The sequence below is a fragment of the Pagrus pagrus genome (assembly GCF_965226575.1).
Source record: "Pagrus pagrus genome assembly, chromosome: 3".
NCBI classification, from domain to species: Eukaryota; Metazoa; Chordata; class Actinopteri; order Spariformes; family Sparidae; genus Pagrus; species Pagrus pagrus.
The window spans coordinates 27670915-27698436 of record NC_140187.1 but is presented as its reverse complement, the minus strand read 5'-3'; the positions used below and the strand labels follow the sequence as shown (position 1 = coordinate 27698436).

Genomic DNA, 27522 nt, shown 5'->3' with positions numbered 1-27522 from the left:
AAAATATACGATGTAATATGTTTTTCCACAAAGAAATGTTCAATTGTCTCATTAAAATTCTTTAAATTACATCCCCTCTGCTCTGATTACAAAATCCAGTATCTATGGATATGTTGAAGACAGCGCTTGATGTTTTGCCAGCCATTATCCCGAGCCTTTGACAGTTTGATTAGCCCGATGACTATGTTTTACTAGAGGTTAGAACTAGAAGGGCACTCGGAGCGCAGACCTCCACCAAGGTCAACAGTCCACTCTGCTTTGATATGCAAATCTGCAAACTTCACGGTCGATGTTATTGCTCGTTCTCATGAAGCAGCCTGCCTCATCAGAAAAACGACAATATAGATCCGCTATGAAAGCAGGTTATTATGACCCATATTGATGTTCCCTGTCAGGCGGCGACCTCTAACAGCTTTAGTCATTATTACAGCAGGAAAAGGAGGAAGTGAAGTCAAGGAGCAAAAAAGTCAGCGTAGGGAGGAGGTTGGGGATGGATGATCAGGTCGAACAAGCACAGGACTTTGATCCAGTCAACAGTGAGTTTACGTACATAACCAGGTACGTTCATAACAGAAGTTACAAAAGTAACTTAGCTATTTTAACCTAAACCACAATTTTTTTCCTAAAACTAATCATTAGTTTTCTTGCCTAAACCTGACGATGATGAGGATGTGTTCCGTGAATCTGAAAGTTTGAGCTTTTTTTTCCTTGATATCTCCGGCGGAGTTTATTGCAGATGATTCACACCAAGTGCTGCAGAAACAAGCCCTCAAACCTGGAAATCAGTTAGCATTGTGAACTTCTGGTTCTTCTTTTTCCTCATCTTCAAGTCAATGGGTTTTTCGAATAGGTGTTTTTTCGTTAAATGCCTGAAAAAAACTCTGTGGTTCAGACAAACTTAAGAGATTTTGGTCTACGACATAAAACAAATACCCTGTTTAAAACGGTGGTTAATAACGAGTGGCTAAATGAGACTACAGAGGTTGCTGGGGACATTAAACATCATCACGCCGACGGAGAGTCATCTACTCACTAGTCCAGGCAGACACGAGTTGCAAACTATTCTAACTCTAACTTTACAACTAGTAGATTGATCAGTGTATAGTAAAGTGTGTATTATAAAGTGTGGTAAGATGCTTAGTGGTGGTGATGTTGAAGTCATGTGACCACAGTGTAGTTCATTTATAGCCTAACACCAGCTTTCTACCTATGACAATTTCATTTGTGCTTCAAAAGGCATAAACGTGGTGTGAAACTGATCTTGCTGAACAAAATGTGTAAGTGTCATACATTTTTGAGATTATATTCTATCATAACCCAAATTCAATGGAAAAGTCCAATAGGCTTTTTGCAGGGGGAACCAGGGTGATGCTAACTTCCGGGTTAGCCTAAAACAACACATCATCCCTGCAGCACTCAGGTTTTGACATTACTGAACTTTACTACCATCCACCAGATTTTAAGATGTCTGTCATTTATGCAGCCGAGGCCAAATGCTCTCTCTCACAATGTTAACGAACATGTGAAATAATTAGTGCATCCGCCTCATACTTGATGGGTTCTTTTCTGGCCCGTGCTACACCATTCTACTAATTTTCAAGACATTTGGGCCAGTAGTTCCTGCTGACAGACAGACAAACAGACAAACACATAACCTCCTTGGCAGAGGTAAGTAGATAATCACAGAGAAGATGAGAAAATATGTCTCAGATACAACAAGGCACTTAGAAACAGTGACTGTGGGTGATCACTCAGTAAAATGAGCTCTGTCTTTTTTCTTCCATCAAAGTAAAAGATTTGTTTCAGTTTTGTTTTTCTTCTCCAAAATTGTAAAACGATTAAAAAGGAGAAACAACAAACAGAGAACTTGACAATCTCATCACAAAACTAATCATGCACTATTTAACTCAGACATTTAGACTCCAGACAACATTAACCGCAATGAACAACTCACATCTTCAAGATGAGGATCTCGTTTTTCGCAGCCTTGCGGACTTTCCTCCCGTCCTTTTTCAGGAACTTTTTACACGTGTACATTTTCATTGTGGTTTTGTCCTTGGCCCTGAATATCTCACAGAACTCCTCCCTGAAAAGATTCACAGATATATAAATGCAGATTGTAAAGGCTTCATGAGAAAAGACAGCAGCATTCAGAAGTCTGTGCAGAGGATGTTGAGGAAGAAGCTGTTAAGATACTCACGACTTGACAATCTGACCCAGGTCATATTTATCTGTCACGTCCGAAGGATTGTTATAATCCTTCTTCTCCCCGATCGTTAAACAGCCAAATGGCATGGCCACTCCTCACCTGTGGAAAGACAAATTCAAGACGAGACAACAGAGGGAGAGGATGAGAGGAATAAAAGGACAGATAACACTTTCTCTCTTCAATCTCTTTTTTCTTGCTGATGATTTCTTTTCGATCTGGCGTCACACTGTGCCATTTTATTACACTGAATGATGACTTTGGCTTAAAACTCAGCCCTCCCTCAGTCAAAAAGTATTACTTCAATGATGCTGAGAAAGCCTTTCAGAAGTGTGCGAGCTAAAGAGCCACCAGAGGCGGTATCCACGCAGCGGATTGTTTCACACGCTGTAACAGAGCCTTTCATGATCCTGCATTAATAAAGGCCAGAGCCATGGTGGGCCTCTGCTGCACAGGCTCAGCTTTATGCAGACGTATAGCAGTAATAAAACAGTGAGGGGAATGTTTTCGGCCGGACTCGATGTGCCAGCGCTTCTCTGCGGGGTGAACGTTGCGGACCGTAGGGGTCAGAAGGAGCAGCGGCTAATATGGTCCACAAGCGCCGCAACAAGTGAAGCATTTCCAATCAAGACAAGGGAGGCAGCAATTACAGGCACAGCACCCCCCGGACTCCGACAGGAATTAAAGTGCTTTAGCAGCTCTGCATCAACACTCGAGCTCCTAATTGCGGTTCAGCCTCTCCGTGCCTCGCTCAAACAGCATGGAGGGAAATTTGAGACCGGTCTTTGCAACTTTACTGCAGGTTTCTCTTTACTGAGAATCAAAGCTTTTATTGTCAGCTTATTGGAGTTTTTCTGCTCCGAGGGAAGAGATGTTGTTTGTTTTTGTTTCGTGCGTCTCGCTCTGCGCTGTAGTCAGGAAGAGAGACAGTAAAACAAGTAGGAAATTAGCTGTTTTTGTGAGTGTGCAACAATAAAACATTCATGCTCCCCTGCCGTTGAGACAGTGTGTGTTTGTTTGTGCGTGCATGGGAGCGTGGATAAGTGTAGATACAGTCTAATCCAGTCTTTGTACTGAAGCGTAGAGGAAAAATCATCTTTAATGCTCTTCAAAAATCATCTGTGACGGTTAAATACATGATACTGTGAACATTAATATAGCAGCAAACAACTGTCCGCTGTGTAACCATAGAGTCTGGGTGTGTTGTGACCTGCACTTCTCTGTTCTCTGTTTTGGCAGCCGGGACGGCCACACACGCATGTTGCATGTGCATCTGAGTCTCTCACAGTCTCCTCAACATGGCAGCCTGAAAGGACAGTTTCTCATATTGTAGCTGAGCATTATGCTTAAATATGTTTCTGGAGACATAAGAGTCGTTTTATATTTGATCACCTAATTGCACAGTTTGATCTGAGCTCAGTGAGCTGTGTGTGTTCAGATGATGTTTTATTTGTTTCTTTCCAACTTGACTGAGTGAATAAATAATGGGTGTATCTGTTTTGAGAACCTTAAAAAGCAGCCCCTTAAGTATTTGTGGCCAAGTGGGACGAAAATGTTACAAACTTTACCAAAGTAGTTTTTGGTGGACAAAAAGTCTGACAATGTCTGACGTTGTTTCTAAAGCTGGGCTTTTAGCTGTGGATCAAGGAATTACAGAGTATTTGTGGCAGCTATGAATGTATTCTCAGTAGCTACGCTGTCAAAAATGTAACTACAGCCACAACAAGACACAACTTAGCAAAGCCCAAGACCTTCCCAAAACTTTTCCAAAGTGACATGGTGGTTTCTGCACAATGAGACTGCAAATGAAGTCCCTAACCTCTCCTGTGTGCCCGAGAGCTGCAGCTCTGTGTCTGTTTGAACCACGGGTGTGGCTGAACGACACACAGACACAGGGCTGGCTAGTGGCCACACGCAGCAGACAGGATGAGCCGTACACTTTGGCTGAATTCACAAAAAATCTGGCAATAAGGCAACTTTTGCTCTTTAGAACGTAACAGTTGTGACACAATCGGAAAAGAACAATCTATTTTTCTGAGTCACTGCTTTGTTCACGCCACCACCGCTCCTCCTCTTCTGCTCTGTCTCTCTCCGTCTCCCTCGTTGAGCTGTGGAGAGGACGCCGACTTTGAGAAGCGTTTTACAAACAGCAATCAACAGATCCTGCATAGTGTGCCTCTAAATTAAGGTTTAATAATAATAAAAAAGCATCATCCTAAATTTCCAAGCTCATATCTTCCGAGCTAATGCTTCACTGTCAGTGAACTTCTGTGTGTGGAGGGGATGTCATAAACATTGAACCATGCCTTTACTAACAGCTGAGTGGGAGCGCCCACTTTCAAAACCCGGACGAGAACACAGATGGACCCACTCTTTGAGCAGCATTTCTCAATAACTGTTAGCTTAGTCATTTTCAAAATCAAAGTTACATGGACTCATTTGTTGACATACATGGATAAAATCTTCTATCATCGTATGTGTAATGTTATATCACAGTATAGATGTAATGTACAGTATATTTCCAAAACAATGCATTTAAGAAACTATCAATAAGCTGTGAATCCTGTAAGTCTAATAAAACATAAAGTAGTCCTGCTCATTGTTTTTCAGTACTGCCTCAGTGGACTTAAGGCTCATTTATGCCTATTTTACCAAAGATTTTATGAAAATTAGATTTGTCTGTTTCAAATGCTACGACTGTCACTGCCCACATACTTCCATGGGTCCTTTACGTTAGCGTGGATGTAGAGCAATACAACCACTAGAGGGCGTTTCCCTTCACTACCGTCCATTTCACATTTAATCCCCATCCAATCTCCTCCCGGCTGTTTGGGCGGAGTAACATCTTAAAACTCTGCAACTCCGCAAAAAGCTCCGCCATTTTTAAAACTTCTTTCTCTTGTCCTACGGTCGTGTCTCGCTTCAACTATTGGCAACACTGCTACACTGCCCCCCACGACTACCCAAGGTACTGCCTTCGTTGGTATGTGTCCACAAGGTATCAGAACACATGCAGAAATATGGACGAAAAGTAGGCAGAGTAAGGACAAAGGCCTAAAGGCTCTTTTAAATCTCTCTCGATATGAGTTCAGTCAGACAACTCGTCTGGGCTCCAACTTCATCACTCCCCACAGATATGTTTACATAGAGATATTGGGGAGTGATGAGCAAAACCCCCCAGTCGGAGCCTACAGGTGGATGCTGGTCTGGTGGGGTTCAAAGAACATGCAGCAATACTGACGCAGGGCAGTGGTGGCATTGGCAGGCAGAGGGAGAGATGGGAGATTTTGCAGTTTAAATAGACCGCCAAATTGACAGGGTGGGGCATGTCATGTGTATATCAATGCAGCTAGAGTTGTCTGCCTGCCAGAGTCGCTCCATTAATGCAATATTAGCCAACCACAGACACGGACATGGTAACACTTAAAAAAAAGTTATTTTATTACTAGCTGGCTTCTACATGTGAGTTAATTGTTTTCAAAGGAAACAGCAACCAAAAAGACAACTGAAACAAAAAAGCAAGTGAGATCAGTCACAACAAGCGAGCGTGTGATCAAATGTTCTGCTGGTTCAAATCTCTCGACAGATACATAAAATCTGAAGGGAAAACATTTGTTGCCTCCACCACTGATGTCTCCTTGATCAAGGCACAACACTGCTTATTGCTCCGGTGATGCTGCTCCGAGGCCTATAGTACAACACAGCAGCCTCACTGACGAGCTCTAAACTGCTGTTGTGAATATTCTTTATGTGACGCTGCTTGAATGTAAAGCAGTGCTGAAAAACCATTTCGCAGCAAAATTCCAGATGAATAAAGTCTAAGAAATATTTATTTCCAAGCCACACAACATCCATCTGTGCCGACAGTCTGGGTGATGGATGTCTGCATGTAAATGAGCGCAGCCAGCGTGAGAAGTATATGCGTTATGTGTAAGAAGGGCAATCTGTTCATAAACCGACTCGTAATCCAATCTAAATGAACGAGGCTCAGCACGGAGACGTCTTGGAGAAAACCGTGCTCCCTCTGAACGCGTGTGTTGTGCAGTCAGCATGAGGCGCTGACCTTTGCCTGCTACCTGTCTCTCTCTGTTTCACTCTCAATGCACCGAATACGTCTCTCTGTGGCAAAAGCTCTGGCTCTGTGGATGCAAAAGCTCTGGCTCTGTGAGAGCTCTGGCTCTCTCTCTTATGCTGCAAAGGAGAAAGGAAAGTTCTGCAGGGCCAGCGGCTTAAATGGAGGTAATTCTGAGTAAATATGGCAGAAGCACGGCATTACCGAGCACGTCAGGAAAAATCTATATTACGCAAGAAAACATTTAGATCCTGCAAGGAGCTTTAACAGTCCACAAGAGAGTCGTTGCATCGTAGAAAGGGAAAATAGCCCGGAGAGAAAGAGAGTACAAGAGCAATTCTGATGATGATGAAATCTAATAAATCTAATGAAGGAATCCAGCTAATAAACAGAGCCTTTGTAGTTTTGGAAAAGCTGTGCGGGCGCAGTCAGTGGCCGACACAATCCACAGGCAAATTGGTGAAAAACCCTAAAAGTACTTCCTCAAAGTATCTCGGTCAGCCTCTCCCATTTACCCCCCAGTGCGACTCGCTGTAATGGATGAAGAATTTGTGAAGCATTGCAAGTGGAAAGAGCTGGATGCAGGCTGTATCATGTAACAGAAGCTGCAATAATGGGCCCATTTGGACTGACCACCATCGGCAACATTCAAGCATTATCGCCCCATATTCTGACTGTTATCTGCCCTTCAGGCGCACCGATCGATGGCTCGCGATGCTTTATGGCCCAGTGTGACGCCTGCGTCCGCCTGCAGGGACAGCTTGCCCTCCCCCCATTATATCACCACGGATCTTCTGCAGATGTGGTGGAGATTTACAGGATGCAAGATGGATAGTGATAAAGATCTTTGGCTTATTATGCGAACGCAGCGCAACACATCCTCCAGCCGGGCAGGCCGATGAGAAAATGAGGTTTGTCTTGTGTCTGTTGGAATCGATGAAACTCTTTTAGCACTTGTATCTGGGTGAAGCTTAAGATCAGGCTAAACGCAGCACTTATGTGCACTGTGTCAAGACTTTTTAGCACAGCAGTAAGAGGGATTATTTTACCTGCTGCTCTAGTGTAAGGTTATGCTACTACGCCTTGGGGGAACGCCTGGTGTCTGTTAAGCCTTTACATACGTGAGTGAGCAGCTGTTTGCGCTAATCCCACCGTGAAATTTTGAGTGTTTCCTTGTTTTTTGGAAATCTTTCATTCACTGTTTCAACTCGGTTTCCGTCCTCCTTTCACCCCGGCCTGCATTTACTCTCCCTCTGGCTCAGCAGCCACTTAATGAGGATGCACAGTAAAGATGAGACCCCATGCATCACACTAGTGCTGACTGTAGGCCATTACAGATTTACTGAGGCGAACCGCAGCAGTGTTGAGCCTCAACAACTATGTACAAACTGTATTTTACATGGACAACACTCACCTGACCAAATGAAACAAATAGAATATTCTGTGTTAATTATACATAATTTTGATAGATGATTTACTCTCACCACATGCGCCTTATCCTAATGTTCACTTAAAGCAACATTATGCATCTTTATTACCTGAAAATAACAGCTTCAAAATCATGTTGATGGTACAGTGATGGTACACTATGGTAGGATCACAGCGTTACATACGTTTACTTCAACACACACATTTTCAACACATAACATAGCTATGACATACTGAGTTTTAGAGTAGTTTGTTTGCATTTACATTACATCTGACAAACTGTTGTACACCTGGGGTTTGTATTTATGACAGTGGTGTTTCTCTCAGAAACTGCAGGGGGCGCCAAATCACACACAATGCCAGTTCCTACATACTGCGGCTTTAACAGATTACAGCGCAAACTAAATCCTGCTAATTTGCTTTGAAAAGGACTTTAACATGGAGACTAAACCTCCCACATGCTGCTAAGTTGAGACTACTAAAAGACTTTGTCAATCAAGTCAAAACTGATTTTATAAAATCAAGATCCATCATTATTCCCAGAGAAATTAACACATTTTCACCCTATCTTTTTATCACTCTGGATTTTCTTTATGGGGCGTTTTAGCATCTTTCAGCTCATTGTTTTGGTTTTACAGCACCCAACTTTGGATCACTTGCACCATCGTCCCAGCAGGCACCAGACAGCAGGCAAAGTATGGCAAGTAGCCATAGACCATATTCACACAGCCGCCATTTTTCGATGACATCACGGCCATTTGACAAGTCCCTGATCTATCAGCAACTGGAAAGATAATGGATTTTGAAAATCCAGAGGGATATCAAGCCAAATTTCAAGGTAAAACAATATATTTGATAACCCATTAGCTTCAAGTGCAGCTAATGTTTTGTACATTTATATGACTTGCGACCTGGAACACAGCATCATAACATTCTCTTTTTAACACGTTCATCACGTTCAGGGTGGGAAACATTGGAGCTTCCCACCCTGAACATGATGTCCGAGGAAAATGGCCGCTGTGTGAATACGCTCTATTGAAGATAGCGAAACATTTAGCATCTACAGAGGCAGTTATTTCCCTCTGGAGTTGAACCACAACAAAACCAGATGAAGAGTGAATAGTGATTGATATCATTCATCAAGCAGCCAGAAACATGACTCTACATGAATGCCGATATTGTTCTGTGTCTGTTGAATGTGTAAGTGAGCAATCGTTGGCTATCGCGTTTGCCCTAACAACTTTTTAAGGTCATGACATGTGACTGTGTAGTTACATCATGTTGTATTGTCCCCATTTTTCACCTGCATTCAACATATCAGACTTTTCTAGGTCCCTATATTGTTCACTCGCTGTGAAAGTGGTTTGAATTTTAAAACCAACCACTGCTGTCTGATCTGATGTTCTAAACTAATATTTCTAATAACCAGTAAAAACTTTCTGACTGAACTCGGGGTGAGCGTTGTTTTGTGTTCACTCCCTTATGTTTGGTCCTATCTTGAGTGTTTTGGACAAACCGGTAATTCTGTTTTGACAAGGCTCAGCTCAGCCATCTAAAATATCATCTCTCCCTCTCTTCACTGCTCTGTCTTTCCCTCTGGAGATTGGCTGGAGCTTCAGCCCCACAAGGACAGACTCTCCAGCTATTAGGAAATAAACATCCTTGACATTCATTTTCTTTCATCCCTGCTGATCTCCTGGGATTGCCCGAGAGACTGCGATAGCATTCTGCCTTCAGCTGAAGGGAGAAGATAAGGTCAACACAGATGGGCACGGTGACAATTGTGTCTTAGCAGAGACCAGTGCGAGAAAGATGCTCAATTGGTTGCCTCCCGCTAACACTTCTTGTGAGAAGAGTTGCGATTGCAAGTAAACAACGGAAGGAAACTGTGCTTATTAAACCGAGAGCAGACATAAGGACCGGAGGATGATAGAAAACAAGTTCTTGTTGGACTTGACCTGAGAGCACCTGACTTACGCAATGCTAAAAGGAAACTGGGGCCAATTCATAACAACAAATCAAGTTACAGCAAGTTAAAACACAAGGATGTTTAAAGGGACAGTTCACCCCCAAATCAAAAATGCATAGTTTTCCTCTTGCCTGCTATTTATCTATGTCTAGGTTGTGTTGGAGTGAGTTGGCAAGTTTAATCAACTGTAAAAATGCTTTGTCTCAGTTATAATGGAACTATGACTGTGGTGCTCAAAGCGACAAAAAATACATTTGAAAAACTGAACAGCAATGTCTCTGTCCAGATATCCTGACCTTTCTGTAGTAGCAAAATGTATCATTTGCATTTAACCACACGTATTGTTGTTACCTTGCCCTGTTTTATTTCAAGTATTGACCCATAACCTTACAGTTTATTACACCTGTTAGCGCTGTGAACTATGACCTGGCCTAAGTGTGAACTGGGTGACTTACACTTGAGCAGTGACCTCGCTGATTTATGGGAAAGTGTTTGTGCACAAAAGCACTCTGGTGTTGTGGGTACACCCAAGGCCGTCTGGATATTGTTTTGTGAAATCTCCCTTTCTCAAGGTATCTCTGAGTGTGCTTTAAACTGTGGCTTTGTCTGTGACTCCTGGTCAGTCTCTGCAAGGGTTTGCTTTGCTTTTTGCTTACCACTTGATTAAATGACACAAAGACAACCTTGTGTGAATCATCTACTATTTGTTCACTTCTAACACACTTTCTACCAAACTACCCGCCAACCATATCACCATGTGCATCTACTCACGGATGAGAGGCTAGCCAACTAAGCTAACTAAGCTAGCCAAAGTCACAGCTTAGCCAGACACCATTAACGTGGACATCCTGCGCTGTCACAGGCACAAGCCTCTCGTTAGTGAGTAGATGCACGCTTCCTTCTGCGTGGTGATACGCCTGAAAGAAAATAGGTCCTACATGAAACTGCTCACAACAAGGTCTGTGGATTATCTTCAGGAACTAGGTCATGATTTCTGGAAAGAGACATTGCTGTTGAGTGTTTTATAGGTTTATTTTTGGCACTTTGAGCTCCACAAGCCGGGCGCCATCTAGGTACATTTCATTCAATAGAAGGCAGAAATCTTTATGGCAGATATCTCCAAAACAAGGCAGCTCACACCAAAACAATGTAGATGGATAAACAGTAGCACAGGTAGGAGGAAAAATATGTATTTTTTTTTATGTTAAACAGCAGAAAGATTTCACCTTTTTGTTAAAATCAGATTTATTATTAAGGTTTATTTAACATTCTAGACACGGAGGTCGACTCTGACTTTCATTTTCTGGCCGTCACATTTCTGTCATGCAAGATTTCCTCTTATTGGTGGTGAGGAATCAAACCTCAGCATCTCCTCCATGTTTATTTACGATGATGTCAAACACGGGTCATGAGCGCGGACCAACCTGACGTGACTTGAGTTAACGTTACATTTGACATTATCAGACAGTGTGGCAAAAAATGGGATTTTACTTGCGGGTGAGAACATGGCATTTTAGAAGCTGGACAACAACGGGAATTTAAAGACACAACAGACTGACGCAAGTGTTGAACAAATCCCCTGAAGCCACGTGTTGACACATTACACACCACTGAAGAGCCAGGTGTGAAGAGTGTGCAGGTGTGAGGAAGCCACACTCCGACATTCCAACTGAAACACAACCCTCTAAATAATTTACATGTATGAGAAATGTAATGTTGAACTCACAGCTATTACGCTCCTCGGGCAGGCAAATATAAATGGGCCAATGATCTTTTATGCTTGCTGCACAGTAACACTGAAAACCCAATAATGCCAAAGCTCTGACTGAACTTTCATGGATGAAGGGCTCAACCAACGGCCAAGAGAAGCCATTAGTGCTGAGATTTACTCTCTGAGCATTATACTAAAGGTGGAATATTGATGTTATGCAATAAAGAGCCTCTAACAACGCCGGCAAATTACCGCTGCGCTGTTCCCTAAATATTTCAATTTATTACATTTCTGTTGGGCCACCAAGATGAAGGCTGAATCAAAGTGCTTTATATGTTATTTCACAGTATACAGTGAAAAATGTATTAATGGAAGCACGGGGGGAAAAGAAACAACGCTCTGCAGCATTATCACACCGCCTCATTACTGCAACTCACACGAATTATATCTTCTTACATTTGACTTTAATGTGAAATGACTTCTTGCAAAATGTTGACAGAAAAGTTTGCATGTTGCCCTCAGGGGGGTGTTACTGCACTAATTAAAGTTGCAATGCGGCATATTAGGCGTGCCGTTTCAACCTTTGCAGGGCCGGCAGAGGAGCGAGAAGGTCCGTAACGAGGGGGAGAGGAGCAGGCGAACAACGGCAGGGAGGAAATAAATGTGGAGTTGGAAAGTTGCATCAATCAGCAGCATGCGTGGAGCGGGATCAGAATGAGGATGGTGGCAAAGGTTTTTTAAAAAGTGGGCGCATACACAATTGAATTAATTATTCATGGCGTTTTCCACAGTGTGTCTCGCTGGGCCTGCGGTTCGTGTCTTTCTTGTATCGAGGAATCGCTGCGTCCCCGGGTGCTTGTGCTGGGAGCAGAAGCATGGCAGCTCTGGCAGTGCTGTAATAATTACCCGCCTTCTCTCTTCAGCCCTCTCATAATCCCAGTTCAGCGCGCTGCACTGCTTGTTGGGGTCTGCGTCAGCATCGCACACAGCAAATCTCTCAAGAATTGGGAGGATCGGATGGCTTTGCAATCTACCTTGTACTTTTTTCTCGATTACTTATTCAAGGCCAGGGACCCTAATCATTCCTTTAGATCACGGTCACAGTCGATGTGCTGTCATTCATTTAAAACGAGGTTCTGTATCTGACTCATGCTGCTGCATTCTTTACTGAATGAGAGAACACTGCGGCGGCTTCTTCAGCAGCAGAGTACGAGCTCGAGAAAACCCTCATTCTTGTCCACTTCACTTCTTTCCCCACTTGCTGTGCTGTCACTCTCTCGCGGTCACACTCGGAGCCCCTCGAATCACTTCCAGGGACACCGCAGGCTTAACCTGACACTTTAACAGGATCACAAGGCAAATCACAGCCTCCCCCCTGAAACACATATTGTGTAAGAGTCACAGTTCTATAGTTGATATATCGCGCCCCCTCCCTGGACTAGGAGGCTGCCCTTTCTACAGCTGCTGCCCACCATACCATTATTTTTCTGCTCCGGAGCTGGGAGACAAAAAGCACTGCCTTAATTAGGGAGGACAGGGCACAGGACTTTCTGTTACCACCTACAGTATACTCATGTTATTACGAAGCCAGTGAAGAGCTGGTAAGAGCCTGTGTGCATCACAGCCAGGAAGCAGGAAGGCAACATGCGGTGGCTTTTTTGTGTCCTTTGGCTCAGTGTACTTTGGCAAAAAATGATAGAAACAGCGGACAAGAAGTGGCCTTGAAAGCTGGAATACACCACTTTGAACCTGAGGCTGCACGGTTCTTTAGTGTCTTCTTTAATGGTGCCAGCACCGATAGCATTCATCTTCCACGTCTCTCTCACACAGAAAATAACACAGATAACCAAAAACCATAAAGTGCAGCGCGCTAACCCAAGAACAGGCTGACATTTTTTGGGAATTCCTGAGATATTCTCGCAGAATGCTTCTCAATTTCATTATTCATGAACCAGACCAAGAACTCGGCCTTCATTTTTATGTCAACTATACACCTGTGAAGATTCGTAACTGTTTTGTATCACACTGGCAAAAAGCTGTCCACAGACAGAAATATAAACACCTGGCAAAGTACTCAAAACAGCTTTTCTAGTAGTTGTCGCTACAATACATGTAGGTGTCTCCACGGCCACATTTTGTGCTACTGAGCAGTCGGAACATCAACATGTTGATGGGCACCGCCATCAGAAGACGGTCTGTAGCTTCTGTTTTGAACTTTCTCTGAGTCTCTGTCTTTATTCTTTTTTATTCTGTCCTGCTCTGGTTGCTGGTTGGTTGCAGCCACCTGACAATGCCTGACATGTAATATATAACTTGTGTGGACAGTGGATTAACAATTCATGGCTTTCCAACAAAATCACCCCCCCCATAAAAAACCCACACACACAACATGGGAGTGTGGCGGGTCATTTTTCTGGGACGTGGAGGGTGACACAGGAGTGGATTTTCATTCCTGTCCCATCCAAGCAGAAGTACCTTAATAAGAACAGTAAGTTGCTGACTAAACAGGGCCAACAGGCCTTCTTCTGCATTCTGTGTGTATTTCTGTTAAACCTCTAAGTCATTAAGACATTCTGAATATGTGATGCTGTGGTTTTCTTACATCAATTATTAAACTGATTCAGGAGATGAGCTGACGCAGCTACTTGTGCTTGAATGGTAATTGTGGGCTTGACTCTGCTCGCCAGGGGGAGAGGTTTCATTTCCTGCATTTAAAATTTGCTGCGTGGAGATTTTGGGCATACAGTTTGATTTAACTTGGGGTCATTTACAAGTCTGATGCTTACAAATATGCTTTGTAAATAAGCCTATGAGTACAAGTGAGCCTACATAAATCAGTGCTCACTGAACAAAGCAGAAAGTGAGTAATGATCTTCGGTTCTAAACATAATGAATGAGCAACAATTTGCAATTTAACTAGTTATATTATATTATATTATATGAACTACATAAGTAAACCATCAGCAAGAACATTGGCTATTTCTACATAGTTATTGTAGTTATCTCGTCCAGGTTGGATAAGTCATAAAATCTGACATGTGGTAGCCTATAAAACGCTAGCAGCAGGCAGTCTGGATGGACAATCCAGTAGCTAATGTTAGCTTAGCCTTGGTGACTGCATGCAGTTCTCAGCGATGCAGTTGCACCCTCAACTCTGAACTAAGGTAGATATTTCCTGAATGTACACATACCATAGCAAGCCAGCTGAAGTTACACGTGAATAAAAACAACTTGAACTCTGAATTACCAGGAGTTGCATTCATCCTCTTTTGGTGCAGGTGAACTACCTCGGCCCATCTCACGCCCTATGCTAAGCTAGCTCGTCTTCAGACCAATGTGAGAGTGCAGTGAGGCCGAGCCTCCAGGAAAAACCCGACCAGACTTTGAAGCCAGTTTCCGTAGAGGGAAAAACGGTGTACATACAGCATCACATGACGCACTGTGGCCCAAACAGACTTTTTCCCATAAGCCTTCATTGCGAAAGAAGTAGCTATAAAGCGGTGTATACATTTCTTTGAGCGTTACAACCCCGGGAAAATGACTCATTGGTTGTGCCCACTGGTCGTTTAAATATTACAACTCTGATCATGTACATAATGTGTTTTTGTTGTACAACAGAGGTTACTGCCAGAGGGATGAAAACAGACTTTAGTGCAGCCATTTTTGACGAAACACTGAGTTCTAGCTTCAGGAGAGAAGTTAACCTGGATGGCTGGCTCATGTGCTCATTGGCTAATTTAAAACTGCCTGTGGTAGGAATCATACAGCAACACGCTTCTACGATCTAATACATGTTGTGCTTACAATGAGGCAATGACAAAACAGTGACAACATTTCCAGTAAGTTCCGCAGATAGCTAAAAATAAATATATTTGATTAAATAACTAAGAAGTTGAGAAATCAGTTTGTTACAAAGGAAAATAAATCACAATGACAACTAAACCTGCTGAGGCGGCAATTGCATGCTTAGAAATGTAGTCCACCCACGGCTGCATGGCCACTGTTGACTTCCAATACGGCTGCCCGAGGGGGCTTCAGTGTGACCTGGACAGCCTATAAATACAGTATATTACTCTTCAGGTAAGACGGCTCATAAGTGCTTTCCCTATGGAGAGAGTGTGTGAGAACAAATGCCAGCTTGTTTTGATAAAACAGCTACAGACAATTCATCCTGAGGGAGAGGATATTGTGTGTGAGTGTATAGACACGAGCGCATGCCTGAACTCTCGTGTGTGCATTACGATGTGAATCCATACAGGCAACCCCGCTGTACTATGAGCATTTGTGTCCTCTCCTATTTGCAAAGGATGCAGCCGCTGTTTCTAAATTTAGCCCGAGAAATGTCGCTGCTGTCAAAACTCCTGTACCTTTATGTCATTTTTAGTTCGATGCAGGAGGGTGTTGGTGTGAGCGTGGTGAATCCCAGCATAAGGTGGAAAGAGCACATTTTGAATGCCCCAATTACAGATGCAGCTCAGAGGATGTACGATGGCAGGTTCAGACAGGGTGTGAGACTGACTGGGTCAATCTAAGAGCAGGGCTGTATCGAATACTTTGAAGCTTCATTCGTTGACATTCAAATTCTAAATCAACATGCAAATGCAAAAGCTTTTTGAAATGTCTACTCAGCAGTTCTGGAGAAAGATAGCTGATTGCTGAGTTCAGTCCCAGGTCTTCATATTGAGACGAGCCGCCGACTGAAAGCGACCTGGAAGTGAGACCCGACTATTTTTCACAGCTCACCTTATAAATTATTATACATCCACAGCAACAAAAAAGTCTGTTTTGGTTCCAACACTATTATAGAAAGTGAGTTAAGTCATCATCATTTCATTTCATCTGTTGAATCATTTTATTCAAATGTAGGATTTTGTTAGGAGGATTAAACATTTTTATTAGGGCGATGACGCGGACGACGATAAAATATGACAGCAGACATTTAAACACCTCAATGAAGCTTTGAATGTTAAAGAAACGACAAGAGTCTAACCAGCTCCAGCATGAGACACCATGTCTATGCTGAGAAGCTTTATTAAGTCTGCCTGACAATGGTGAAAACAACATTTAAAAAATGACAAGCATGAAAATTCTCTGATGTCAAACAGGAGCCAATACAACCTGAGATAATTCCCAATGTCGACATTTCAACTTGAACACACAAGCATGAGGCTTTCACCCAGGAGACCGCACTACAGGTCCAGTATGTAACCAAAAGTAGACTGTGAGTTATTTTAACTTACTAACGTGGTAAAACAACGTCACGAACGTAACGTAACTGAAGTTGGGGACGTAACAAAGGTCCCTTTTTAAAACAGAAGTATGTTTAGTATCGTAGATTTTAACCCAAACCACAAAATGTTCCCTAAGCAAGTAGCTTTCTTGCCTAAACCGAACTGAACTGTGACGGTTTGACAAGTATCCAGTTTACCTGTTGCTGGTATGATGCAACAGTCGTGTTTTTTTCAGAATAGAGATATATGTCTTGTTTTGCCTTCATCATAGACTTTTCCCTGTGAAGCGGCCCTCTTCATCCTGTGCACTCTGGACACTGATCTAAAAAGGACGAATGCAGGACTTAGACTGCACCCATTTTGACTGTGATTGCCTAATTTTCTACAAACAAAAAATTTAGCCTATTTGAAAACATTGAGGTTAACAGCTATATTTTATCTGACTGGCAGATATGGCCAAACATGTAAAATCCTCCTGATACCTGAACATGTCTCTTGTTGACATGAGTACCCCCAGTGGCTCAACTCAACTACAACACACAAGCCTTCACACGGCCAATCTCATTAGCTTTCAGTTCCTCTGTGCTGCTTCAGTGGACAGAAACTTTAATTGCCGCGCATAAAATCGACATTACATGAAATATTATCATCTAACGGCAGAGATAAATAAAGCTGGCTTGGTGTTAATGTCGAGCTCACTCTAATTGAAAGTCCCCTCAGAGTGCTGACTGTGAAATTGATAGAGCAAAAGAGACACAAATTATGAGCAGTAAATTGAAGAAAGCCCATTAATGAAACTGACAGGAGGAGACTGTAAATTGATGACATTTGGGAGCAAACAATAGTACACCACGGTGAATGCCTCCACATTGTGGGATGAACTATTTCCTGTGGCCAACTTGAGGGAACACGTATTGCACTGTAGCTGAACCGCAGCCGAGGGCAACCTAAGGCTATAGTGGACCGGTCTAACTCAGCATCATCCAACACGTACGCACTGGCTCACATTCATGACATTTCTGTATCACATCTGGTATTACATAATTGTCTTGTTCGACACAGCATTAGACTCACTGTACAATAAAGTCTAACGACATCCGCTCTGGGTCCTTGTTTAATAGTGTGTGTGCAGGGTGTTAAGAGGGCTGATACATCTTGTCGGTTATTAACACAGCTAGAATTCCAGATGACAGCCACATTACGCCGTCCCTGCTGCCTTCCTTCACGCAAGAACAGCAGTACACGTGTACACCGATCAGCCGCTCTCCGTCTGCTACAGTATCAGCGTTTCTCCTGTTGACTGATATCTCCTTGATGTTGGAAAATGCAAAATCACATTATCTGAACGGACAAACTCCTGCTCTGCTTCTTTGCCTCGACACCACACATACTTCTCTGTCTTTGTCTCAGGCTCGTGGGTTCCATCAAGTGTTCACCTGCAGCGACAGCCACCTCTGACTCTAATCTCATCCACTTCCTGAATCTGCTTTCAGCAGGCTCAGCTGTGATGGCCCATGAAGGAGAGACACTAAAACCGAGGCTGTCAGTACTTTATGAGCTCCGGTGGCTGCGCCGGCAAATGTTTGAACTCAAGAGAAAAATTTGTCCCATGGCTTTATGAACCTGCTTGATAAACTGGAGAGGAAGAAGGCGAGAGACTGGAGGAAAATAAAAGAAATACTTGAAGTTCTGGTTGGTCTTGAGAATCAGAGGCCACGCTTACAGTTAGCACCTTCATAGTATATATATTGGTTTGTACAAAAGGTCCAGCAGTCAAATTTGCAGTATTAACAAGGGCAGAAACTGTATTTCATCTCTGTCTGAACAACACACAGATACTAGTAGCACATGATACAAACTCTTCCTGTATTTGTTTCAAATTAAAAGCCCTCCAGCGATTGAGCGCACAATTTCTTAACAAGGCTTTAATTGTGAAACATTTGCAAGAAAATGTTACGGAAGACAGTGTCACTTGCGAGGTCCCCATACGCACTTGAAATGTAGCTAATGCCATCTTTTCTCAAGTTGCCAGAGTCTTATTTCATTTGTCATTTTGATGTTAAACTCCAGAAGAAGAAAAGTCAAGTTCAATGGTGACTTGTGGTGGTGACTGTGGTGCCACTACACTCTCATCCATGGTCTCTCATTATGTTTCACTTGGGAGTGGCTGTCACATCGAGTGGTAAAGTTCTGTATTACTGGTCCCTTCTGGTATTTGGCTTATTATCGAACTGGTTTGAACATTTTCACATTGGCCCAACGCTAATGGGAAGAGGGATGGGACAATATCGGTGGAGCTTCCATCTTTCCAGACATTCCAAAATCAGACGCTTGTAACCGTGGCTGAGGGCTGGACTTGCTCATCAGTATCCCCCTCAAATCAGATGTGTTGAAATACTATGGATCCCAAACTTAAGAACAACAGCACCTGCACCTGCAGAAAGTGCCAGAGGAAGGTGCTCCAGCAGCTCCAATGTGCATTCCCATCTCCTTGAACTTATCATATCGTCCCATGTCTAACTGGAAACCTTGACTGTGGACAAGTGAAGAATCTGACCTGGTGGTGCAGTTAGATGATCACCAAAGTCATTAGGATTCATCTTCTGAGAACCATGAATGTGCAAAAAGTCATCAACTATTCATCACTTTCATCAATGGAATAGTTTTTAAGATATTTCCGTTTGAAACAAACTGGTGTACCAGTTCACTGACCGACCAACAGGCCGGACGACATCACCGTCCATGAAAATGCAACAAGGTTTCATCACTGAGAAAAAGACAGTCATACATCTGATCTTTCTGGCAAACAGACCGAGATCTTTTCTGCAGGCACAAAGAGAGAACACATTTTTCCTTAACACTAGTATGACAATGAAATCTTTCCAGCACCAACTCCTCGTGCTCTCACACAGTCTGTTGTGTAAATATATTGTGTCTAACGCTCTCATTAGTTTCCGCTCTATCTCTGCGTAGCATCGTGTGCTGTAGCTCCATCTTTTATTCTCTCTTCTCATTCAGTTTGAACAGCTCTATTCTCCACCGGGGAGAGGAGGCTTCTTATATCATCGTTTCACTGAACTGAAAATAGGAAGTTCAGAGCATGAAAATGCCTTTGACAGAGGGGGGGCTGCTGCTGCTGCTGTTGCTGCTGCTGCTGCTGCTGCAGGCACCCGGAGCCTGATGTTTAAAACAAGGCAGATCTGGAGGGTTTTGTCTGAAGTCCAGCACAACTGAAACTGAACAGGCTATGATGAATACATTGCTCAAAGGCAATATATGCATGATGAAGATGTGGGTATCTGCATGGTTTAGATTCATTCTATGTGATGTCTTTCTGCTAATGAAATAGCCTCGATCTGCAGGGAGTGGGGCAGTGCAAACGCTGCACTTTTTAGCAAAATACTTCAAAATATTTTATGTAAGAGATCAAATGATGCTGAAATGTGCATAAAATATGCATAAGAGAAAGCAAGCTAATATTATATAGAATTGTGGGATTTTCTTAATTCAAGTCAGGCCAATAATATCACGCATGTTTCAACACGACTGAGCAGTACAGATCTGTTGTCTCGGTCCTGTGACTAACTGCCACAATTGGAGCTCCAGTGGAGCAGATTTTGATATTCAGCTGAAAACCGTGAGTCAGCAAAAACAGGGACACTGCAGAGGAAGGTTTAACGTGTATGAAACCGACCTGGCTCGCTCCATAGCGGAAAACCAACATCAGATGAGCACAATGCGGCGTAGCAGATGAAAACCATTTCGGGGGGAATTATTCAATCCTGTACACAGGATTTTGTTTTTTTGTTTCGTCATTGTTCACAAGTTAAGTAGTTTGAGATTTCGTTAGCAATCAATCCAAGTCCGATCTTGAAAGCCATCCGCACGTTCATTTAAATTCTCTTTTATTCTGCAAGAGCAAATAACACCCAACAGCATGAAGGGACTTCACGGCCAGGGCACCATGCCGCTGCTTGTTAGAAGTGTGTTACGAGGTTCTTGGAGGGGATAGAAACTGATGGGTTGGACTGCTGCAGAGCTGTTGTTGTCTGAGGGCTTGGTGTGAAATCAAAGAGAAGTTTCTCTCTAACGCTTGCTGCTTTGGAGAGAAGCCTAGAAAAAGGAACAATGATACTGTATCAGTTCGTGTTAGCTAATGTGATGCTTGTCTCAACTCTTTCTGCTGTTTTAATTTGTGCTGCAGCACAGTCGAGGATGAACGTCGAAGGCACAGTTGTTGGAATGAGATATTAAGTACCTGAAAGAGAGTCAGACCACGTCTTTTGTTAAACCCACTTTAAAATGTTTCCACTAATTTACCAAAAATCTGTGAACTATAGGTCGTGTACAACTGTCTCAGCTGTGCAGGTGCATGCACGTTATTGTGTCTGAATGCACATACATGTGTAAATACAGAGAGCCTCCAGCTGAAGACCGAAGTTTTTATTTCAGTAATGAATTATTATAGTAAATGTTCACATAAAGCCTCGGGCAGAAGAAATGCATTATATATATATGCTATGAGCATACACTTGTTTTAATTGTGTGTGTGTGTGTGTGTGTGTGTGTGTGTGCGTGTGCGTGTGTGTGTGTGTTCCTCTTTAGTATTTGGGCTCATAGACACACTATGTTTGAGTTTAACTGCCTTTACTTCTGAGACTAATGGAAGAGGACAGGGACTGAGTTGTTGGCAGCATATTACAACTGTTATGATTCAACATGAGTTCAAATTGAATTGCTGGCCAAGCAAAACAAACAGTGGGATTAAATACTGATATGATTTAATTTGCTGCTGTGTTACAATTACCTGCTCCAAATGTGACATAAGTAAAGGATAATGCCTGACGAGGTATCTGCTACTAAGAGTTACACATTTAATTTATATAAGTGTTTTGTGGTCAAAATATAAAGTTTATTACAAGTGATAACTCACCTGAGGGTTTGACTAATACCTGGAACAATCATTGCAATCCCATAAGGTTCTTATGCGATGGAAACTGTTCACTACTCCAGCAAACAGGATGAACCTTAGACAAGACTTAGCAACAGGAGACAAACTAGTCCACTCAGCTCATAAAAGCCTTTAGCCAATAGTTAACAAACAGTCACCCTAACAGAATTTGACGGTATGTTTAAAAACAAGAGTAGCTAGCTAGGCAGCCACGTTCCCAAAATCGATATCAAATCGATGTTACAGGCGCCATCCTTTGCTGTTCAGAGGATGATGTTGCAAATAAAAAAAATTCAGATTAGATACAGGCTATACATTTAGGATGGTGAACAGTTTCACAGGAACTTGAGGAGCTCCATTGGGGTCCGTATATCAGGAGTTAATTGACACCCTGCAGCCAATCACTATTGAGTTTCCACCCAGACCATAGTATAGTGATAGACCACAGTATGGTCAGCAGTAAGTCATTCAGTTGTTAGTTGTGTGTGTGTTGCTTGAAGGCCTAGTTGATCAAAATAAGTCATCTATTGCTACTCAAGGGTTGCAGAGAGTTCAGATCTTTTGGTGATACTGCTTCACAGCCTCCTCATGTCGATACATCGGGTCATTTATTCTTCTATTCAAATTAGATCAGATTAATTAGCTAAAGAAAATGAGTGGGTGCCTCAACAACAACGGTCTTTGTTGTTTTAGTGTTTTTAACTGAATCTGCATTGTTAGCAGCGTGCATTAGTAAGATACAAGCACCTCACTCTGAGGTCAACAAACAGTGGAACTAAAACGTCTGCTGCTTAATAAACAAGCTGACACTGAAATGCATTTTGAATGACAAAAAAATATTGCCTTTACTTAACAGTTTTCAATGGAAGTTGGCGGTGCACACAAAAGGACAGCACTCATCAATCAGGTCCATTTTTATCTGAATATGATAACTTGAAAAGATGTTGCTGGACCTCAAATTTTAAATGTCCAGTGAAGTTTTACGGTATCTCTCATTTGGGTCACCTTCAGGGTCAAGTGATGTCAACAAATGTTACATGAACATTTATAATACCCATAATTAATAAATAAATTAAATTTAAACAAATGTAAAGTTAATTGAACTCTAGTTATTATTTAATTCACTGTTAACAAACAATGAAATGTTCTATTAAGCAACTGTTAAGGTCTATAAAGATCATTTGCAACTTTATATTGACATAATGGTCGTCCAGTTAATATTTACAGATGAACTACACAGTATTCATTAACCATTTACAAAGTATTATAAGCATCAGTTGCAACTTAACAGTAAACAATTGCTTAATAAATAGCTTATAAAGCATTTCAAGTTAATTAACTAGAACTATAACTTTACCAATTTACCATTTATTGATTATGGTTATTATAAAGTAATGCCGTTTTTTCATAACATTTAAAAAAAAATGTGTCCAAACTGAACCAAAATGTTTGGACCAATCTAACTAACTAACCTGTCCATACTGATCATGTGACTATCTGCTAACCCATAAATGTAAGAGCCCAAAGGTGGCCATTTTATACTGGATTCAATGAAAGAGATCAAGGCCGACACACGTAGGCATGATATTATTGTTGATCTGAATTTAAGTGTGATTTAAGAAGTTTAAATAACATTAAAGAAAATTAAATAGAAAAGGCCTATGGTCAGACAACTTAACTGAAAACGCTGTATAACAAAAATAAAATGAAACCTTGACACAGTATGGGTCGATCATGTGCTTTATAAGCTGATGTTTCTGAGGTGTTATGGTAACAAATTGTTCAGACACATTTTTTAATGTTGAATTTCTCATGTGTCTTTGATTTCTATTGTAGTAATTCTACTGTTTTAAAGCGAGTGTTTGGTGCTTTCAGGCAGAACGCTGGTCAGTATGCATGTGTAGCAGACAGGATTCATAATAACTGTCCAAATACAGTACCTCGATCTGACAGCCACACTCTCCCCTGGCACTGAGAGCTGAGCAGAGGAAAGCATCACGTTCTCAAATGAATGGTTACTCCTCTGTGTGTATTTGTGTGCGTGCATGCTTCGGCAGTGGGGGAGGGGCAGAAAAAACTGAGCATGATAAATGAACTGAATGAATAAAACACAAAGTTGATAAGTTAGCCGTTCTGGTGCGACAGTCACCACAAAAAAAACACCCATGGGCTTGGGCAGCCATGTGCAAATGAGCCATCGGTAAACTGCTGAGGAGTCATTAATTAGATCAGACACAACTTGACAGACGCCCTGCAGATAGAAAGCTGCGGGCGTAAATATGCAGGATGTTTGCCGAGGTCTTTAAAACACAGTCATACCCTGATGATTTCAGACGTGCAGTGAGCGCAGGTTAATTCACTCATTGTGTCATATTTGGGAATAACAACTCTCAACGTGTTTGTGCATCATTTATGAAGCTTTGGCTGCTGAACGACGGCTCCTGCAGGATTAACAACCGCACCGGTCCTTAAATTGGGATCGTAGCATTATTTTTGCCAAGAAATATATCACTGAGCTGTAGTTTCGCCCATGCATTCTCCACACAAAAAAAACAAAAACTAGAGTATCTAAATATGAAATGTAAGTCAGTTCTGTTCTATCCTCCCCAGCCTCATCATATTTACAAGCTATTCTCTCTGGGGGAGAAAACCCAGCAGGATGAGGGATGCATAATCTCTCTTGACAGAATGTTCATGAAAATTAGGCTCGTGTCACTGCTGTGTGCTTTTGAATACTTAGCAAGAGAAGCCAGCTTGCACTCAATTCCTAGCTGCTTTACAAATGACTGTAAACTGGAGCAGCTGTATGTCTTACTGTGTGCAGGTAAACAGATGTCGGAGACACTGCTGAATGGCTCAGAGAAAGTCCAAGTCATAATCAGAGGCTGAATAACACTGCAGTGGTTTCAAAGTTCCAAATTAGTGTAGGTAATAGCACTGTCTCCATGGTTACAAGGTGGTCACACAGCAGAGGGGACAGGAGGACCGCCTCTATATGCATGAGACGACATATTCTTAGCGTTGAGAGAAGTTTTCCTGCTGGGAGGACACGCTCCCGCCCCTCAGGCCGGTGCGAGTACATGTGTTGCTGCCCACTGTAAGCACACGCCCAGTGAACGGCGGTGAGCTGTCCCGATATGGCCATGATAGTCCCGGTGGGATCACGGCACCGCCTGCCCACTGGTCAGACCCACCTGCTCCTCAGCAGAGCCAAACCCCGTCCCCATGCTGGCTACACTTCCCGTTGAACACACGGGGACACATGGCCACTAAGAAAACGTCATCCAGCTTTGCATTTCAGCCAATGCTTAAATTGTTCTAGGCATTCATGCATGTTTCACACCCACAGTGTGATCATATTTGTCCTTCTCAAAGGGAAAGAGAGTACGGTCCAAACCTGGACCGGTCCTGTGCTGCACTACAACTCAGCTATTGTGCTGTATGTAGCTAAGGGTGTCGCTAATTTATGAACCTTTTTTTATGCTTGTGTTTGACTTTTAGATGAAGCATCATCAAGTTCGAGCCAGAAAAACTTACTTTGAAGTAGAACGAGAAAGAACTGAGCTAATGTCTGCAGCCGAACTGTTTTATATCAACTCAGCAAGAAGTTCAGGCAGGATGTGTAAATCATGCACACCCCTTCAGCAAATTATCATCTGATCCCAAAAAACACCAATGATGTTCTCTACATCAAACACAGCTGCCAACACCTCATTTATTTCTGCAGTTTCTTGCCTCCATATACAAAAACTAAAATGTAGTAGTATAAGCTGTGTGTCTGTTTGTATTGCTATGTATGAAAGTGCACAAACACTGGTTGAGATAACGATCTCTCTCTCGAAGGTCGATACAGCAGCCGACTGGAGGTTTTAGTCGTTTCACATCAGATGTACAATATAAGATGGAGGTGAAATCCAGTTGTAATGGATTTTAAGACCGAAATTTCCATTTCAGGGATCATAGTTTTGGTGTGTTGTTCCGGATGCCAGTCCACCACCTCAGTCCAGGCTGAAATATCTCAATGCACAGATATTCATGGGCCTTACAGAATGAATTCAGTAGTAGTTAGTTGAAGCCCTCTCATTCATTTAAATGGAGTTTGTCGACTGACGCAGCAAGGGTGCCAACGCATGGTGCTCTGGCAACCTACATAAAACCTGCTTAACTTTTGCTGCAACGCAACACGTTGTCCAGCAAGGCGCTGCATTGGCCAGTCATGTAAATGCAGTCACAAATTACTGGTGGATTGCTTTTAATGGAAGCAGCATATTTCTATTATTTACTTTGTGATCCTTACAGCATATTCAACACTCTTCCCTCACAATGACATCTTCGGAGTCATTAGTATTTAAAGCACCGCCAAACTACAGTCAAGTACAGCCTCACAGAGCTGCTTCCGACATGGCTGTAGAGTAATTGTCTACAATTCCATGATGAATGGACAAACGCTTATAATAAAGATCATGTGATCAGTAACTGTGAGTGGACCTTGAGGTGACATTGCCACTTTTTTTTCAAGATAATAACACTGTTCATACACAAAACATGATAACATTACATTTTAGAGCAGATTCTGTACAATTATTGTTCTTCTACTTCCTTATTAATCCAACATAGCTGCTATGTATCCATGTTGGAGCCTATTAAACTGAAATCTGTGTTATGTCATATGTGACATGTGGCTCTGTTCTAGTTTTATCTTCATGACGACAGTGTTCCTGGCAGAAATAACATGAAACTCTGCAGGCACGATAAAACCAGTCTGAACTGAGTGACTCATTTAAATCCATCCAGCATGGAAACAAACAAACTTGGATGACTGCTTTAAGAGGGCGGATGGCCCCAGGTTTGAGTACTCCTTCAGGTCTACTTTAATAAAAGTGAAAATGTCCAGTGCTGATGTTGACAGAATTGTACCAATTAACCCTCTAACATAGTTAACCAAGAGTGGCCTCCATCGCACCCAAATTAACGATTTCATTCCACAACCTACCACGACACCCAATTCTGTTCTCAAATATAACACTTATGCTTAAATGCCAATGAACACACCAAAGAATAATTACTAGTCATCTTGAAATCCACATGAACCACAGTGCAGCACTTACTTAAAAAGAAAATGTCACTTTTAAAACCTACTTCTTCCACTATTTCCTTCTTCCTTCAACAGTGGTGGAGAACAACAGGAGCCAATGCCACGAGTTGACTTTTCATTAAAACCAAATTATAACTAGTGTCTCAACTGCATGCCAAATTAATCAGAGCACACAAAACCAAATTGCCTCCTAAGTCACCATATGACTGCTTACTGACAAGCAATGTAGCATTTAAAAGGCTATTTTTTTAATGGAGTCCAGTCCGATGCACACTCCACATAAAACTCATCACTTCCACCAGATTTCACAGAGAACTAGTGGGGAGCTCAGCTATGAACACGGAACCCCTCAGCATATAAGTGAGCCTGTTTGTAACCAGTAGCAACAGTGTTACCCTCATTTCATCTGTCTCTCCCTTGCTCTGCTCTGTGTATGTGTGTGTAGAGGGTCTCCGCCCTCGGTCAAACACAGAGAGCAGAAGAGAGGAGAGAAACTACAGTAAATACTCTCACACTGTGCTGAAATGAAAGTGTGCATAAATTAGTTGCATAACATAAATGATTTTGTTTCGGGGGGGGCAGGGGGTCTCATTGAGGGGGCGGGATGCCCCCCTAAAGGCAATGGAAGGGAAAACACTGGAGTGTCTACACAGAAATGTGTGCTGGGAAAATTAGAGCCGTAACACTGAAAGCCCACGGGGGTCGGCCTTTCTCGTATGAGCTCATGTGGCTGTAAGTCCAGCCTCACTGCTCTACAAAAACCTACTATCCACCACAAAGCTGGACTCGCGCTTCTTTTCGTCCCACGTGAATGAAAAGCATATCTCTGAAGCCTTTCTCCAGTCAATTGTAGCAGCCT

At 42.4% G+C, this 27522-nt stretch overlaps 1 protein-coding gene across 1 annotated transcript in view; it reads right to left on the bottom strand.

Annotated features, from left to right (window-relative positions):
* LOC311255024 (caM kinase-like vesicle-associated protein) overlaps positions 1 to 27522 on the bottom strand; it is a 48146-nt gene that overhangs the window by 8499 nt on the left and 12125 nt on the right. Inside the window, exons 2-3 of the mRNA XM_084349145.1 lie at positions 2201 to 2308; positions 1955 to 2086 (exon numbers count right to left, since the gene is read on the bottom strand). Coding sequence (XP_084205271.1) covers positions 1955 to 2086; positions 2201 to 2295 — 227 coding nt within the window. The 5' untranslated portion in view covers positions 2296 to 2308. The remainder of the gene's footprint in view (positions 1 to 1954; positions 2087 to 2200; positions 2309 to 27522) is intronic.